Source organism: Athene cunicularia, assembly GCF_003259725.1.
Source record: "Athene cunicularia isolate RWA chromosome 5 unlocalized genomic scaffold, athCun1 chr5_part1, whole genome shotgun sequence".
NCBI classification, from domain to species: Eukaryota; Metazoa; Chordata; class Aves; order Strigiformes; family Strigidae; genus Athene; species Athene cunicularia.
The window spans coordinates 19,582,434-19,597,557 of record NW_020799101.1 but is presented as its reverse complement, the minus strand read 5'-3'; the positions used below and the strand labels follow the sequence as shown (position 1 = coordinate 19,597,557).

At 35.8% G+C, this 15,124-nt stretch overlaps 1 protein-coding gene across 3 annotated transcripts in view; it reads right to left on the bottom strand.

Moving 5' to 3' along the window:
- The window catches only part of PTPN21 (protein tyrosine phosphatase, non-receptor type 21), a 50,979-nt gene that overhangs the window by 17,129 nt on the left and 18,726 nt on the right, over positions 1 to 15,124 (bottom strand). For 2 of the 3 annotated variants that reach the window (XM_026849573.1, XM_026849571.1), the window contains exons 3-13: positions 13,782 to 13,951; positions 11,468 to 11,565; positions 8,916 to 8,983; positions 8,419 to 8,489; positions 7,011 to 7,098; positions 6,723 to 6,811; positions 5,115 to 5,202; positions 4,331 to 4,410; positions 3,053 to 3,154; positions 2,318 to 2,378; positions 1,710 to 1,794 (exon numbers count right to left, since the gene is read on the bottom strand). In XM_026849573.1, coding sequence (XP_026705374.1) covers positions 1,710 to 1,794; positions 2,318 to 2,378; positions 3,053 to 3,154; positions 4,331 to 4,410; positions 5,115 to 5,202; positions 6,723 to 6,811; positions 7,011 to 7,098; positions 8,419 to 8,489; positions 8,916 to 8,983; positions 11,468 to 11,565; positions 13,782 to 13,951 — 1,000 coding nt within the window. The remainder of the gene's footprint in view (positions 1 to 1,709; positions 1,795 to 2,317; positions 2,379 to 3,052; positions 3,155 to 4,330; positions 4,411 to 5,114; positions 5,203 to 6,722; positions 6,812 to 7,010; positions 7,099 to 8,418; positions 8,490 to 8,915; positions 8,984 to 11,467; positions 11,566 to 13,781; positions 13,952 to 15,124) is intronic. The other variant, XM_026849572.1, reaches the window with a different exon arrangement.

Below are 15,124 nucleotides of genomic sequence, written 5' to 3'. Positions count from 1 at the left end.
AAAAAAAAAAAAAAAAAAAAAAAAAAGCAAACATTTAAAACCCCACTTTTCTCCGACAATTTTGGAGACAGTTTAAACCACCATCATATATTGTTTGCACATTAACGTATACCCACTTTGATGGGCAAAGGAAACTATGTAACAGTTTAAACATCCTACATACATTTAATAATTTAACCATTACTTCATCTGATGTACAATTTTCCAAATGCCAGAAGAGAACAATTCAGTTCAGGCTTTAAATGCCTTTCACGATTTAACTCTTCAGGTTCACCAAAATAACTGCCACCTATGTTAATGAATTTGCTGACAATCAAAATTTCTTTTGTTTCAGAAAAATTTGTTCATAAATAGGACATGCGCAGTAGCAAATATCCAGCAATAATTCCAACACTATACTGGAAAAGAGTTCAGCTATATTCTGAATTTATATACCTGTAACTTCATGAATGCTTGTGTAACTATTTAGACAGAAAACATGCTTATTCCCTTACAACAAGTGAGTTGTTACGAGTATATTTTTTTATCCAGCTGACTTGTAGGACTAGGTGGTCCCTGACAAAACTAAGGCAACTTTGAAAAAGATTAGATTAAGCCTTTCAGGGCAAAACTTTGTTAATTAAAGCCACAGTGCATAACAATCCAAAAAAAAAAAAAAGGGAGAGAAAGCAGCCATGACTCCACTGTAAACCACTTAGATTAGGAGTGTGCATTTCTTAAGAATTCTCATTAGGATTTGCTTCGGGGTTTTTTTCTTCCTTTTTTTCAATCAAATATATGCCAGTTCCATAAATTGCAGACTTCTGCAGCCTTTGAATTCCCCACCACCTTGCAGTCTACCAAACTCTTGAGAGAAAAGTCTCTCTTCCTGCATCCTGGGTTTAATTTTTTTAAAAAGTTTTTTAATTGTTTCAATTGTCTGGGGGCTCAGTTACTCTTTGCAGCTATTAAGATCAATATTGACAAGGATCTCACAATGTTGTAACAGACCAGTTTGGTATGTGAACCAAAAAAAAGGAGGGTCAGCTTAAACTCACACAGGGGACCACAGTCTATAGTTGCTGTATATGCTATCAAAAATAACTGCTCATATTCCATAGGAGAGGATACAGAGGAAGAGCAGCTGAGGGAACTGAGGTTGTTTAGCCTGGAGAAAAAGAGGCTCAGGGGAGTCCTTGTCGCTCTCTGCAACTACCTGAAAGGAGGCTGTAGCGAGGTGGGTGTTGGTCTCTTCTGACAGGTAACACGTGATAGGACAAGAGGAAACAGCCTCCAGTTGCACCAGGGAAGGTGGGGAGGTTTAGGTTGGATATTAGGAAAAATTTCTTCACCAAAAGAGCTGTAAGCATTGGAACAGGCTGCCCAGGGAAGTGGTTGAGTCACCAACCCCAGATGTATTTAGAAGACATATAAATGTGGTGCTTAGGCACATGGTTTACTGGTGGATTTGGCAGTGCTAGGTTAACGTTTAGACTTGATGATCTTAACGGTCTTTTCCAATCTAAACAATTCTAATATTCTATAATTCTATTTCACATCAGCCTATATGCCTAGAATAGCAGCAAGCATTTAAATGAGTTTTGTAGTACAAACTTATCCCATGTTGACCCTATGAATTTCTTCAGCTCCAGCTAAAGTAGCTATAAATGCAAATTAAAGATTTTACGTTCTAAAGTTGTGTAGTGTTGCCTTGGATATAATGAGCTTACCTTGGGAAGATGCATAAGGTTCAGTATAATGACCATTGTAATGCAGCTGAGGTGGTGGAGGCATCATATAAGGCTGAGGCTTTGGCTAAATAAGCAAGCATCTTATTATTAGTTAAAAACTCATGAGGTATTTTAAAAATGTCTTGAACATTTTCTTTTTTACATATAATATATAATATTTTATATATATATGATGTATAATACACAGACACACAAAGCCTTAGCCTTAAACCACTTCTCTGAATTTCCCATGTAAGTTTCTCCTATGAGGTCAAACAAGGAATAATAAACAAAAAAAGGAAACAAAACCAAAACCTCACACCACCAACCCAAGATTACTTCTTGCCATCTGACATCTAGGAGAGTCTCCTAGAGACAGAACAAACAAGCTAAAAATATAAGTGTTTAAAATACTTTTCATTGCAATTATTTTAATTCCATTAATCAGCTATTAGATAGCAGCTTTTTCTACAAGTCAGAAAGAGTTCCTCACATACTAGACTCATCTTTTCACTGCTCATTTTGTTTCACTGAAGGAAACTAATATCTGATTCAAAGTCAATTGAAATCCATAAAAATGCAAACATAAAACTATTTGCTTGCCTTACCATAGACATCCTGGATGAAGACCGTCTTCTAACAGGATTCACTGTAACAGGCTGGCTTTGTCTACAGAAGACATTTTATGGTGAGTAATTATTCTTAACAACACTAAGACATATTTCAAACCTTGGAAAGTACTCCCAACTTCAGTTTAAAAAAATCACTCTACATTTCTTGGAGCCAGGCCCTGTGTTAAATAGTCCTTCCCAACAATCTCAAAAGGAAAGAGCTCAGTGCATAAACCACTACTGCAGACAGTATGAGCAGAATCACAAAACCGGGATCAAAATCCCTCAGTTATTTCTTTGATTCTTTTCAATGAAGCATAAAAAGCAGATGTCCCTGAAACACTGTAGTAAGGCAGAAAAATCAGCAAACTGGAGACTAGTTCCAGATTTGAACCCCATATAAAATCTCATACCGTAAGTTACCTGTTCTACAAGACCAGGCATAAAATTGTTTACAGAATGTAACATTACAGATGTTACAGGAACTGGAAAGCACAACTATACTTCATAAGCATTTGTATGTTCTAACATTCAAGCTAATGGTAATAAATTTCCATAATTCGTTGCACTGCCTCCAGAACGTAAGGTTCAGAAACATTAAGCTCCTTGTTTCCCACCCTACACTGCACTTGTACTTTGCATCTTGCAGTAAGATGGAGGTCAAAAGACAGCAGAATAATACAAATGCAGGAACTGCCAGATTGCAGAAAGAAAGATGAATTTTCAGCTCACCCTTTGGGAAGTGAAGGACGAGAAAGGATTGGAAAGCGTGGAAGGGAAAGAATGAGGGAAGATTTCTGAGAGCCCTCCTCAGGTGGAGAGTCCAGGGAGTCTCTAGAGACAAGGTATGTACAGATTAAGAAAAAGACCCCTGAACTTAATACAGGCATGCATAAGAGTTTTCAGCAGCAGGGCCAGATGACAGAGAATCTTGGAGATAATCAGAAAAGGTTTTTTGAGGACATTACCTATTAATAAAACCATGTTGTGGTGAAAGGGTTAAAATAAGTTATCCTAGAGACTGACATTCAATACAGAACTATAGAACTGACATTACTTGTATAGCAATGCACAAGTCCCACAAATGCACTACTACTACCACCACCACCAGTATTTCTTATCCCTCTCAAAAGGCAGCCAGGTTTACAAGCTTAGAGGTATGAGGTCTACTCTACTCCAAATTAATCTTACGCTTTCAAAATAAATTAGCATTAAACACACTAGGAAGTTCTCTGTGGTACAAAATATTCCATTATCTTTCCACTGGCCTCAGCAAATTTTGGACCAACCCCTCCATAGCTATCTTCTCGTGTACAAAGAAGAGGAATGGAACACTTGGGAAACACACTTTTTGATGACAGACTATTCACTGGGTCTAATTCTCTATTCTTTGACTGGAGTAACTTAAATGAAGGAAAGCTGTACAGTGGAGTACCTCAAATTCCAGCCCTTGATTTACAAGTTGGAGACCAGCCTATTTAAATTTAATTTGATGAATTGTATTAAATTTACTTTGCACTGGTGCTACTTGAGCTATACAGATTCCATGGATATCTGATGGACCACATACCTCTCAGCTGTCAATCCAGCACATTTCAGGAGTGCTTCACATACACTTCCCGCCCTTTTAAAGGCTTCTAGAGTGTCCTTTCAGAGCAGTTCACCCAAACTCAGGCCAAAATCCCAGTGATTCCAGGAGCTCACAAATATTCCAGCAATAGTAGACCCCAAAGCAACTACAGCCTGTCACAGCACTGAGATCCAGCAGCAGGGGCCAAACACTATTACTTTTGGTAAGATTTCAGTGTTCAATATTGTCCTCTGTTATAAAGCAGAACATTTCTGAGAAACTAGTGATAAGTATTTTCTCAAAAAATACTAAGAAAAAACCCCAAGTCATTAATTACTACCATTTAAAAAGGGCAGTAAAGACATTACAGAGTTTATAAAAGATTTTACTTCCCAATGGAAGCTTCAAGGGCACCAAGAGTTCTAATGTACTCTACTTACAGGCTGCATTTATTTAGTCTGTAAAATTTGTGTCTAGCCACACACATCCTCCACACATATTTTGCTGTTTCCATATCTTCCTGCCAAAAAGCAAAGACAAAATTTGCATGTTAGACCAAATATTCATACCCTTTACTAGCTTTCAGACAAACCACTAAAATTTTTTAATTAGCACTGACTGATTTCTTTTTAATAAAACTTCATTACTGTCACCAGGTTTTCCCTAAGACTGTATTTTGTGGGCATGAACATGCACTCTAGCCTAACAATTTTGTGAGATTTATCAAAGTTGAAAGTAGAAGCCTTTTGTTGGAAGACAGTCTTATCAGCTGTAACACTAACACAAATAATACTCTCTCTGTGTGTGTATCTATCTCATGCCACAAGTTTGTCAACAGCTGCCTTCTTGACAAAGGACTGGTAGATGCTACATAAAATTAATTTTGCAAGGAACACCACGGCCCATTCCAGCAAAGCTCTAAGACCATGTTTACCTTTAAATGCCACTCATTTAAAAGTTAAAACACATATGCTCGAAATTTTACTGGAATGGATGATAATGTTTATTACCATCTGAACCAACCTTGCCAATGCATTCAACATAAAAAGCCATATTTTTACTGTATACCTGTATGAAGCCAGCCAGAAACAGTATTATTACCCTTGACTCACTTGTACAGTTCAAAGTCACTAAATATATGAAAAGTATTTTTTTATCCTTTGCCTAAAATTAGCAGTCTTAATTCACGTTTAGTGAAAAAAATAAAAGTAAAAATCCACTCACAGTTTGGAACTGGATTGTCTCCTCTTTGTTTGTCAGCTCTAATGCAAAAAAGGATTTGTTGTGGGACATGTTGGCAATATCATGCCACCTGAAGACAAAAGGTATAGAACATGATTAGAAAGCTCTGATTTTCAAACTACAGAAAATGCAACTGAAGAACAGAACCACCACCAAGAACACAGATAAAGAACCAAGGACAAATAAAAAGTTATCAATCTATCTGAACAAGTTGCAGACCATCACTTCTGTACCCACTAAATGATCTCTGCAAGGAAAATATATATGTGACTAACTCTTTAAGATGCACGTGTACAGTAGTTTTTTACTTGTTTTTACTTTCACTTGAATTTTTTTCAAGTATTTATTCTTTTCAAATAAAAAAAACCCCAAACCTCAAATTTAGACAAATTCAGTTATCGATAAATTATAACGTCCTGACTGCTTGAAAGCAAACCATACATTCTGGGAAAAAAAATCTACACTAAACAAAGCCATTAAGGCTCTAGAACTCTCTTGCATATTGACAGATGAAAAAAAGCTAGACTGCAAAAAATATAATACCATATATTTATTCAACTTCTTGTTGAATATAAATATAGTTTGATCCATTAGTATTATGTTACTGCAAATAAAGATCATATAATTGATTTATTAAAAGAATATTCTGCAGTGCGCAAATGCAGGGAAAAAACATGATCTACATACAGGACTCTCTCTAAAGGTATTTATACAACTTCCATTTTCATTATCTAGATGTGGCTAATAGCATTTTCCATAGCTGCTCACCATCATATGCATGAGGTAGAGAAACATTAGTCTCCCCATCTTGATGTAGAACAAAGACCCCTCAAACTTGGGGTTGGATTTCAAGATTCTGTTCATATTCGGACAAAAATTCAATTCTAGAATAAGATTAAAGTTCACTAAGAATAAAGTCCTTGCTCTAGAGGTAACTACAGACTACTAAGATTTATTAAAAAAAAAAAATGCCCCAACTTTATATTTATTTTTTAAAATTTATTCCAAATGCTATCCAAAGATCACCAAGCAACTCCTCTTAAAGTCAGTGGGAACCAGACCATTTCACATGAAGACTGAATTTTAACAGTTAAGTTGCAGACATGCCTATGTCTACAATTTAACTATCAGAATATTAAATATTAAACTAAAACAATGTATGAATCCAAAATAATGAAACAAATGTTATTATGTGACTGTCCTCTCTTTCATATATAATATACAAAAGGAACTCCTAGATAATTTAACAATTGAATATTTTAAGTAAATTGACATGGACATCTCAAGACTTAAGATGTTCTATGTGCAGAGAATTGATCCTTTTGTACTCAATAAATGCTTTGCAATGGAATGTGTATTAAATGTTCATCTCTTAGAATTAATCTGGCTTAAAAGAGATTCATCCTGCAGCCAATACACTGAAAAGTTCCCATGGAGTTCAGTATTCACTGTAGCGTGACAACTACGAGACTATATTTGGGTTTATCAAATTAATAAATACACTTCATATCTAAGAGTCATTCATGCTAGCGAGGAACAGACATAAAATGCAAAACACATGAAGATGTTTTAAGAAATAACAATACTAACCTAAATACAACAGGAGGACGACCATTTTTGTGTTTCACAAAGACACCGTCAAGACACGCCCCAATGAATATATCACTTCCTTGGCTGTCCTGTAAGAAGTTGCAAAAAATTATGCAAATACAGAAAAAAGTCTTTGAAAGTGAAGTTATATGAGAAGCAACTATTTTTAAAATTCTCAAGGAGAAAAGGGGTGGTGTGGTTTTTGGGTTTTATTTATTTTTGGCAGGAAGTAACCCTTTTTACACATGGAAAAAAAATCAACCGAGACAAAGACCAAAGCCCGTTTACCTTTGCAGGATAGGTTTCTTCACCATAGCCCTCCATTCTCTCTACTTCTTGCATATATAACATTTCTGCATCAGGAGGAGTTAGGCCTCTACAAATGAAAACAGCAATCAGCTAGTACTGTCAATAGAGTAAAACAATGGCTTTTTCATGACTGTCACTGTCAAAGCTTGAAAAGCATCCCCAAGATATTCAGGCAACCATTGAATCATGCTGTTTTCATCTGTACTAGTGGCTGATATATTTGTCTCAACCTTTACACTTTGATTCTAGTAACTTCTTTCTCTCTGGCATCTCTAGGGGTAAATGGCAACAAAGCCCAGTTAAAAGTATCATCTCTGCTCATGGCAGACAATTATCACATTCTTCTTCAAATCCATCATTGTCACCATATTCTCTCCCTTTATCAGAATGATTATTCTGGCACACGTGTTCAAGACCTGAATTTCTCCTATTGCAGTATACGTATTTAGGACAAATATGAAGTTTGATGCTTCACATGTCAGGAAAGAGAGTCTTATTTTCTAAATGTTGACAGAGCTTTAACTGTAATAGTTTGAAAACATGAGAAGGACAAGATCTGTAGGTAAAGACAGGGTTGGGGTTTTTTTAAATTCAACCAACTGGCAGTTTTCTCACACATTTGCAGTAGTGTCACAGGGACTAGAAGTTTGTGTTTCCCTACCTTTTATGATCTCATAAAAGTCATTATTTCTACCTGCAAAACTCTGTCATGATCATTCTTATGTATCTCAATATTTTTTCAATCATCAGTCTCTCAGTCTCTTCACTCTTTCCAAACATCGTGTAGACTAAGTTTTCTTTGCTGAAACTTAACCATGCCATTTTGTTACAAAACCATTTAAAAGAGAAATGGATTTGAAATTTTCAAACTGTTATAACAATACAGGAAAAAATAATCAGTATTATTTATATAGTCACAAACGTTTTTCACTGATGAACTGACAACAGAGAACTTAACTTTCCTTTGTCTTGGACTAGTGCATCTTAGCCACCTTCTACTTAAGGTCATAAGCATTCTGGCACAGTGACTACATTTCTACTGCCCTCAGTATCTGCCAATGTTTTTAATACAGAAACATCCTTACTGGGGTCACAACTTCATACAAAAAAAGTTTCAGAAACATTATACAGGTGAAGTCACACTATTTAATTGTGTCCTGTATTCTTAATTGTCAGGCTGAATCCTCTCGTTTATATAATAATCATTCTGTTCGTTTTTCATGTTCATTCAGCAAAAATTCTTCTAATTTTAATGGAGATGTATCGGTGAAAAACTCATTTTAATGAGAGGTGAATTTAGACCAACTGTCTTCTGAGATTCCAAACCTCGTGAGCTATTGAAGCAATCGCATCAAAACTAAGCAATAAAGAGTTTTAGAAATTTTACCTGTACTTCTGATGTAGCAAGGCAACTTTCTGTGTTGCTTCTTCCAGTATTTTTTCTTCTTGCAGCCAACCCTTAAGGTAAGATAGCATTCATAGAATGAAATACAAAAAAATTTTACAAAAGTAAATGGTTATCATTTCTTTGCATAGGCAAATCAACCCTATACTCTAGTCTTAGAGCATAGATGCTGTAATATGCGCAAACAAAAATCACAAACACTGTTTTGAAGTGTTTTTACTCACTTTCCCATTTCTACCCTAATCTTTTCAGTGGAATACACAACAAGATTGAAAAGATCTTGGAACATCTGTGCTTCAGTGTAATAAAAGGTATTATACCTCACTCCAGTCTCAGTGAAAACCTTTACTGAAATCAACAGTCTAGGGAGCAGTAAGCAAGATGTATCATGGAGTCTTTAATGATGATTTGCATTTATCTATCTATTTAAACTTATCAATTTAAGAATGTAAATGTATCAATTTAAAGTAAGTACTTACCACTGGAAATAAAGCAAATCTTTGTAGAAACTCCTGAGATTCATATTGATCATAGTCTCCAAAATCAGCTAAAAAATAAAAAATTTCTTGGATTCAAACACTTGCAACAAAATTATTCAATACCCGATTAATTGTAGCAGGATCTCCAAGTAGAAAATCTCCATCCTATTGAACTACGATCTGAAAGTAAAACAATGGAACAAACTAACCAGTAATCTTTAGGAAGATAAAAAGTAAAAACACATTCCATCTTTTTACTTTGTTCAGAAAAATTGATAACACTCCTTGTGGATAGGAAAGGAGAAGAAATTATAAAATAATCACAGTGTTGCTCCAAGTTCCTTAGTTCCTTGGGGTTTTATTTGTTTGGTTTTTAATCAGAGAATGGTTGAGGTTGAAAGGGTCCTCTGGAGATCTAGCCTTAAGCAGGGTCACCTACAGCAGATTGTCTCAGAGCCTTCTCCAATCAAGTTTTAAACACAGAGGATGGAGACTTTACAACTTCTCTGGGCAACCTGTTCCAGCATCTCACCACTCTCACAACAAAACTTTTATCATGTTTAGACAAAATTTCAGTTTGTATTTCAGTTTGTGCCCATTCCCTGAGTCTGGCTCCATGTTCTTTACTTCCCCTGTCAAAAACTTAATTATTTGCAGTATAGCACTAGCAAACTGTTCTAACTTGCAGCTGGACTGAGCAGCAGGACCACCCTTCTGCTCTCAGGCCTTCTACAGCTCCCTGCACCCACAAATGCAGAAAGTTGGACCTAGAAGCCTTCCCAGACTCAGAGGCATGCTCAGAAGGGACTTAAGAGTTTTGATTTTAATAACAGTTTTGATTTTGTCATGGCAAAGGGCATCCCAAGGAATTTGCCTCTTTTCTGTTTCCAGGAAAAAAAACTAGCCAACATTTCAAAGAAGAGAAATAAACTAATCTAAATTGGAAAGGTTATGTACTATTCTCACAGGAGAAACTGTAGAACAGCAGTCTATACAGAATGGCTGCTCCCCAAAACATAAACACAATCCCCAAGTATGCAGATCCTATTTACATTACCTCAGATTCTTGTCCATAATAGTATAATTTCAGAGACTTTTAGTAACCAAATCTATATTAAGCATTACAATTAATATGCAAGTTCTTTATGATGAAAGGGGAGAACTTGTGACACACTACACCAACACAGCACTTGAGATCAAGCAGTGTTTAGATATAATAATTAATAGCCTATTATAATTATTTTAAATACAGAAAATTCCTGAAACCAGTTCACTTGAAACAGCAAACAAATGCTTCTGTTCATTCACCAGCTAAAATTAACTAACTTACCTGGTATAAGCTACTTCAATCATCGGAGCACATTAATTTAGAACCTGCAGTTTTTCTGAGTGGTTTTTTTCACTGTGTTATCAACACATACAGTTTCTCTCTTATACAAGACTGAAAAAGGAATGTCAAAACTAAAAAGATAAATATTTTCCATCTGGAAAGAGGATTATATTGAAAGATTTCTATAAACAACTCACTGAGCAGAGAGACATTTTAAATGTCTAAAGATATGAAAAGCAAGATTTTGTCAGCTGAAGATCATTAAATCCTGGTTTGGATTAAACATTCACTGTTATATAAACAGGGCACTAATATAATTCACCCTATTCCACTGGTAACCACATTTGCAAAAAGATAATCATCGTCTTCAATGTGATACTACCAACACATATAATTAAAACAAGACAAAATAACTCAAGTTGTATGTACTGCCAATGATTTGGAAGTCCCTTTCAATTTTGGCTGAGTTACAATTGCTGTTAGATATACTGAAGTGACATTCACTGTGAAGCAAAACATTGGCACTAAAAACTTCTATTTTGAGAGATTTAAGATTGAAACAAGCATGTTAGCAGGGAACACCAGACATGATCAGTGCAGACAGACCCACAACTGGTAGTTCTCTGGTGTATACTCTATCCCAGTTGTATACTCTGACCCCAGTTAGGAAAAATAAAGCAGCCATTTTCATGTAGGTATCACAAAAGTGGGTCTTCAGAAGCAATTTGAACATAGGAATTGTTAACAGTCTTGCATATTAACTTAAAATAATCTTAGGTGTTAGGATATTTGGGAGAAAGCAGAGTCACATTTGCTTATTTATTAAAACCTGTCTCTTTCTCTTATTACCATGTCAGAATAACATTCTGAATATGTCAGAATAACATTTCATTAACAGAAATAGATGAAAAGTCTGTCAATGTAAGCAGACGATTAAAATCTTTGCTCCCAAAGGAACTCTGATGTCTAGCTCAAACCCAGCTCCTGAAAATACATGTTAGATAGCCAGGTACACCTCTGAGGACTGCACAGAAATACCAGCAAGTTTAGGGCCACTGATTCCACTGTTCCCCCTCCTCAGCTCATTTGACAAAGTTCAAAGGAACAAGCCTTTCATAACTTACTGAACTGGGTCTTTGAGCCATACATAGTAAACATGCAATAGACAATGTATCCCTGAAGTTTCTAATGTAACATTAGATAATTGGCACAATTGCCTTACCTTGAACAGCTAAACCAGCTAGATGTATTGCTTGATCCAGCGTGCAAGGAATGTTGCCCTCCAAGATATCTTTCTTTAACTGCAAATAATACTGATACCTGCGGGGGGGGGGGGGGGAAAAAAGGGGGGGGGGGGAGGAAAAAAAAGCGCCAACATTCTTAATTTAAAGATAGTGCAGATATGCCTGCATTTCCTATTCTTCTTTGCATTCCCCAGTTTCTGTGGAGAGGGTAGCCTTCCTCATCGTTCCTCATCGTTCAGACCCACTATTTCATGGTCTTTGCTAACTCTTCCCTTAGGTTTTACGTATCACTGCAGAATCAAATACTGCTACCTTTTAAAACAAAGGATGTCCAAGATACCTATCTACTACCACACCCTCATATTGTATGCCAACTCTTGTGAAGTAAGGCTTTAATACTGAGAACATGGAAGGATGTGCTGCAATTCATTCAGTGATCAGAAAGGCCCGGTAAACTCCACACAAATTTCATCAGGCTAAAAGATGGCTCTCTTCCCTCACTATTTAATAGCCTGTTAAATACAGTGCCATTTTATAAATATTGTTTTGTCTCTTGTGTATCCTACTACAAAAAAGCTGTATGCCATATGACAGTAGATACCATCCTGATAAAACACACCTAACAGCTGGGACTAAACCCAGGCCTTAAAAGAGGAAAGGAAAAAGCCACCGCCTATCAAGGCATTTGGGGAAATAAATCTTCCCAGTCAAGCAGCAGAATGTAAGCTCTTTCCATAGAACTGCTATTAAAAATAAACACACAAAGAATCTTGACACTACCTCATGATAGTACAAATACCATCTCTTTTGCTTATGACATTTCCATATCCTGGTGCACATTAAACATATCGTTTGCTTAAACATGCTTAATCTCATTTATATAGAAAATGCATGAAAAAAATCCACAGATTTCTGAAATTAATCCAGACCCTCACTATCTTACACCAAAGCAAGTACCATCCTCTACAACCCGAGTATAAAGTTGGCACATAAACTGCTTTCTATGTGACTGCACACTGCAAAGTTATTGTTAAAGCTCCAGAATAAATATATTATTTAAATAAATGCCAGAGAAGAATATTCAATATTTTTCAGGCAATTCAGCTATTCAATGCAACACCATGATGCCTCCTAGTACACCAAGAAGCACAGAATCTGAACCAAAGACATTTACAAAAAAACAAAAACAAAACAAAACAAACACTAGGATTACTTTTTAAGCCAGTAAAATTGCTGAAAAAAAAAACAAAACTTCAGAGTTTTCAGAAAGAAAATAATTTTACAGAAATTCACACAAAACAAAAACTAAAGCTGCCAGGCATTGAGCAATATATTACAGCACCAGTGTCTGCACCGAGAGTTTTATCTCCCTGAAAAGCTTTCATGCCACAATTAGTCTCTGGCAAGGTATTTTAGCACCAGAGTTTATAAAGCCAGTTTCATGTAACCACGGAATAAATTAAACTGGAAAGGACATCTAAGTGATCATCTGGTTCAACTCCCCACTCAAAGGAGGGCCAACTTGAAGTTACCAGCTTAAACGGGTTGATTAATGCAAACACGTATTTCTGAAATAACAAATACATACTTATAAACTAGTTACTGGTTTTGTACTGATAAAAATAAATAAATCAGAACAACCATACACATTAAGACACTAGAAGCCAATGTATAGGCCCATAGGAATAACTGGCCAGTATATATGCTCAATTTTATTTTTCCCCTGCAGTCAGCACCACTTATGTGGTGTTCCCCAGATTCACAGTAGAAACGGATACATCATATCAACGCTAACATCATTGCCCAGTGATACACCAAAAAAAAAAAAAAAAAAAAAATTTAAAAAAAAATCACAAGATGAAGCTTAGCCTGTAGTTTGCCAATGTATTGTACTGAAAGTACAGAAAGTACTGAAAGCAAAATAAAGGAAAACATAGCTCAATAAAATCCACCTGTGCTTTGTGCAGGATGGATGTCCCCAAAAGCAACATATGGCTCTTCAAAACAAACAGACAAATATGAAGGGATTAAAACAATGAAAAGTCTGACCATGCAAGTATGCCTATTACTGAAAATAGGTGTAAACGGATTTCTAAGATCACCAAAAAGTTATTTCCTTAGTTTATCACATATTTTAAATATTTGAAAAAGAAATAAATACACAGTTTTAACATAAATTCAGCCTAAACTAATAATTTCCATTTCTATAGAGGGAGGGGAAAGCAATTTTTAAATAAACCATACATTTCAGAACTCTGAAAGCAAAATTATAGACACACCTATAAAGTTTACCTGGTAATCTCCTGCTGAAGCTGAGAAACAGTAGGCACATAGAACACTACTCCAAAATACACTGTTGGCTCCAAGGCATATTTGTCCAGCTGCTTTTTCAGAGGCTTGTCCAAATCTACCCATCTACGCTGATTCTGCTTATTATAATACCACAGACTGAAATATGTAATCTGAAAAAGAGGCATTTCAATGATGAAAAAAATTAATATTGCAGTATTAGAGAACATACATTGTATGAAAGTCTTGCTACCTAGAAATAATTTTTTTAAAAACACTAAGGCTATGGGTTATTGAACACCTAGAGAACTGGAGAGACATTTAATATCAAAAGCAGACATTCCTTCCAGATAAGCAATCCACATACATAAGGTCCCATACCTAAAACATTGCCAAAACCATCCTTTAATTGCAAATAGTTTCTGACCCTGCTGTGGCAATTTACGAATGTTAGTAGTAAGCATTTATGTGTGACTGAAAAACTAAGGGAAATGAGGAAGGCAAATAGAAAATGACACTGGACATCGGGAGAGCAAGGTCTGGCTTCTCTGGTGAACTGGCAGGCAGGATCACATGGGATGCTGAAGGACAAAAGAACATAGGAGAGTTGGTCAGTCAAAGAGAAGCTCATTAAAGCATATGCATGGCTCATCCCACGAGCAAGAAAATGAACAGGTACAGCAGCAAGCTACCTTGCCTGAGCCAGCAACTCTTGACCAAGCCAAAACATAAAATACAGTATGTACTGAAATAGAGTGCCCCAGAGACTGAGGGATGTCCATTCCTAGAATGTAAAAATCCCAGTGGACAACATCTTGAGCAACACAATCTAACTTTGATTAGATCTCTTCTGAGGAAGGGTTTGGATCTGTTCTATAACTCCACAGTACAGTTCCAAATCCACACTGCAGAGCCATTAATTCAAATTTCAATTTTTTCACTGTGTTTAAACTGACTAAAATCTGCTCCTGCAGTACTTATTCAGTTCTGGACCAGCAAAGAGATGTGGACTGGAAAATATTCATGTCATTATCGTAGCAAGACTAGAAATCATAATTACAAGTTTTTTAACTGAATGATGGAGATAAGGGAATGCTATAAATTACCAGTTACATCTGTAAGCATTTACATGGAAATTCTCCTTGCTACATACACTATTATATGTAGAAATGGTAAAAATACCAACACCTTTAATCCAACGCTTTTCTTTACATGTTTTCAGATGTTTTTAACTTATGCAAAATAAAGCTATTAAAGATGAAGTTTTATAAAGCAAAGGACTACTCATCATAATGATTTTTTTTTACATCAATCATTTCTATGAATTAGACTTGGAAAAACTGTCT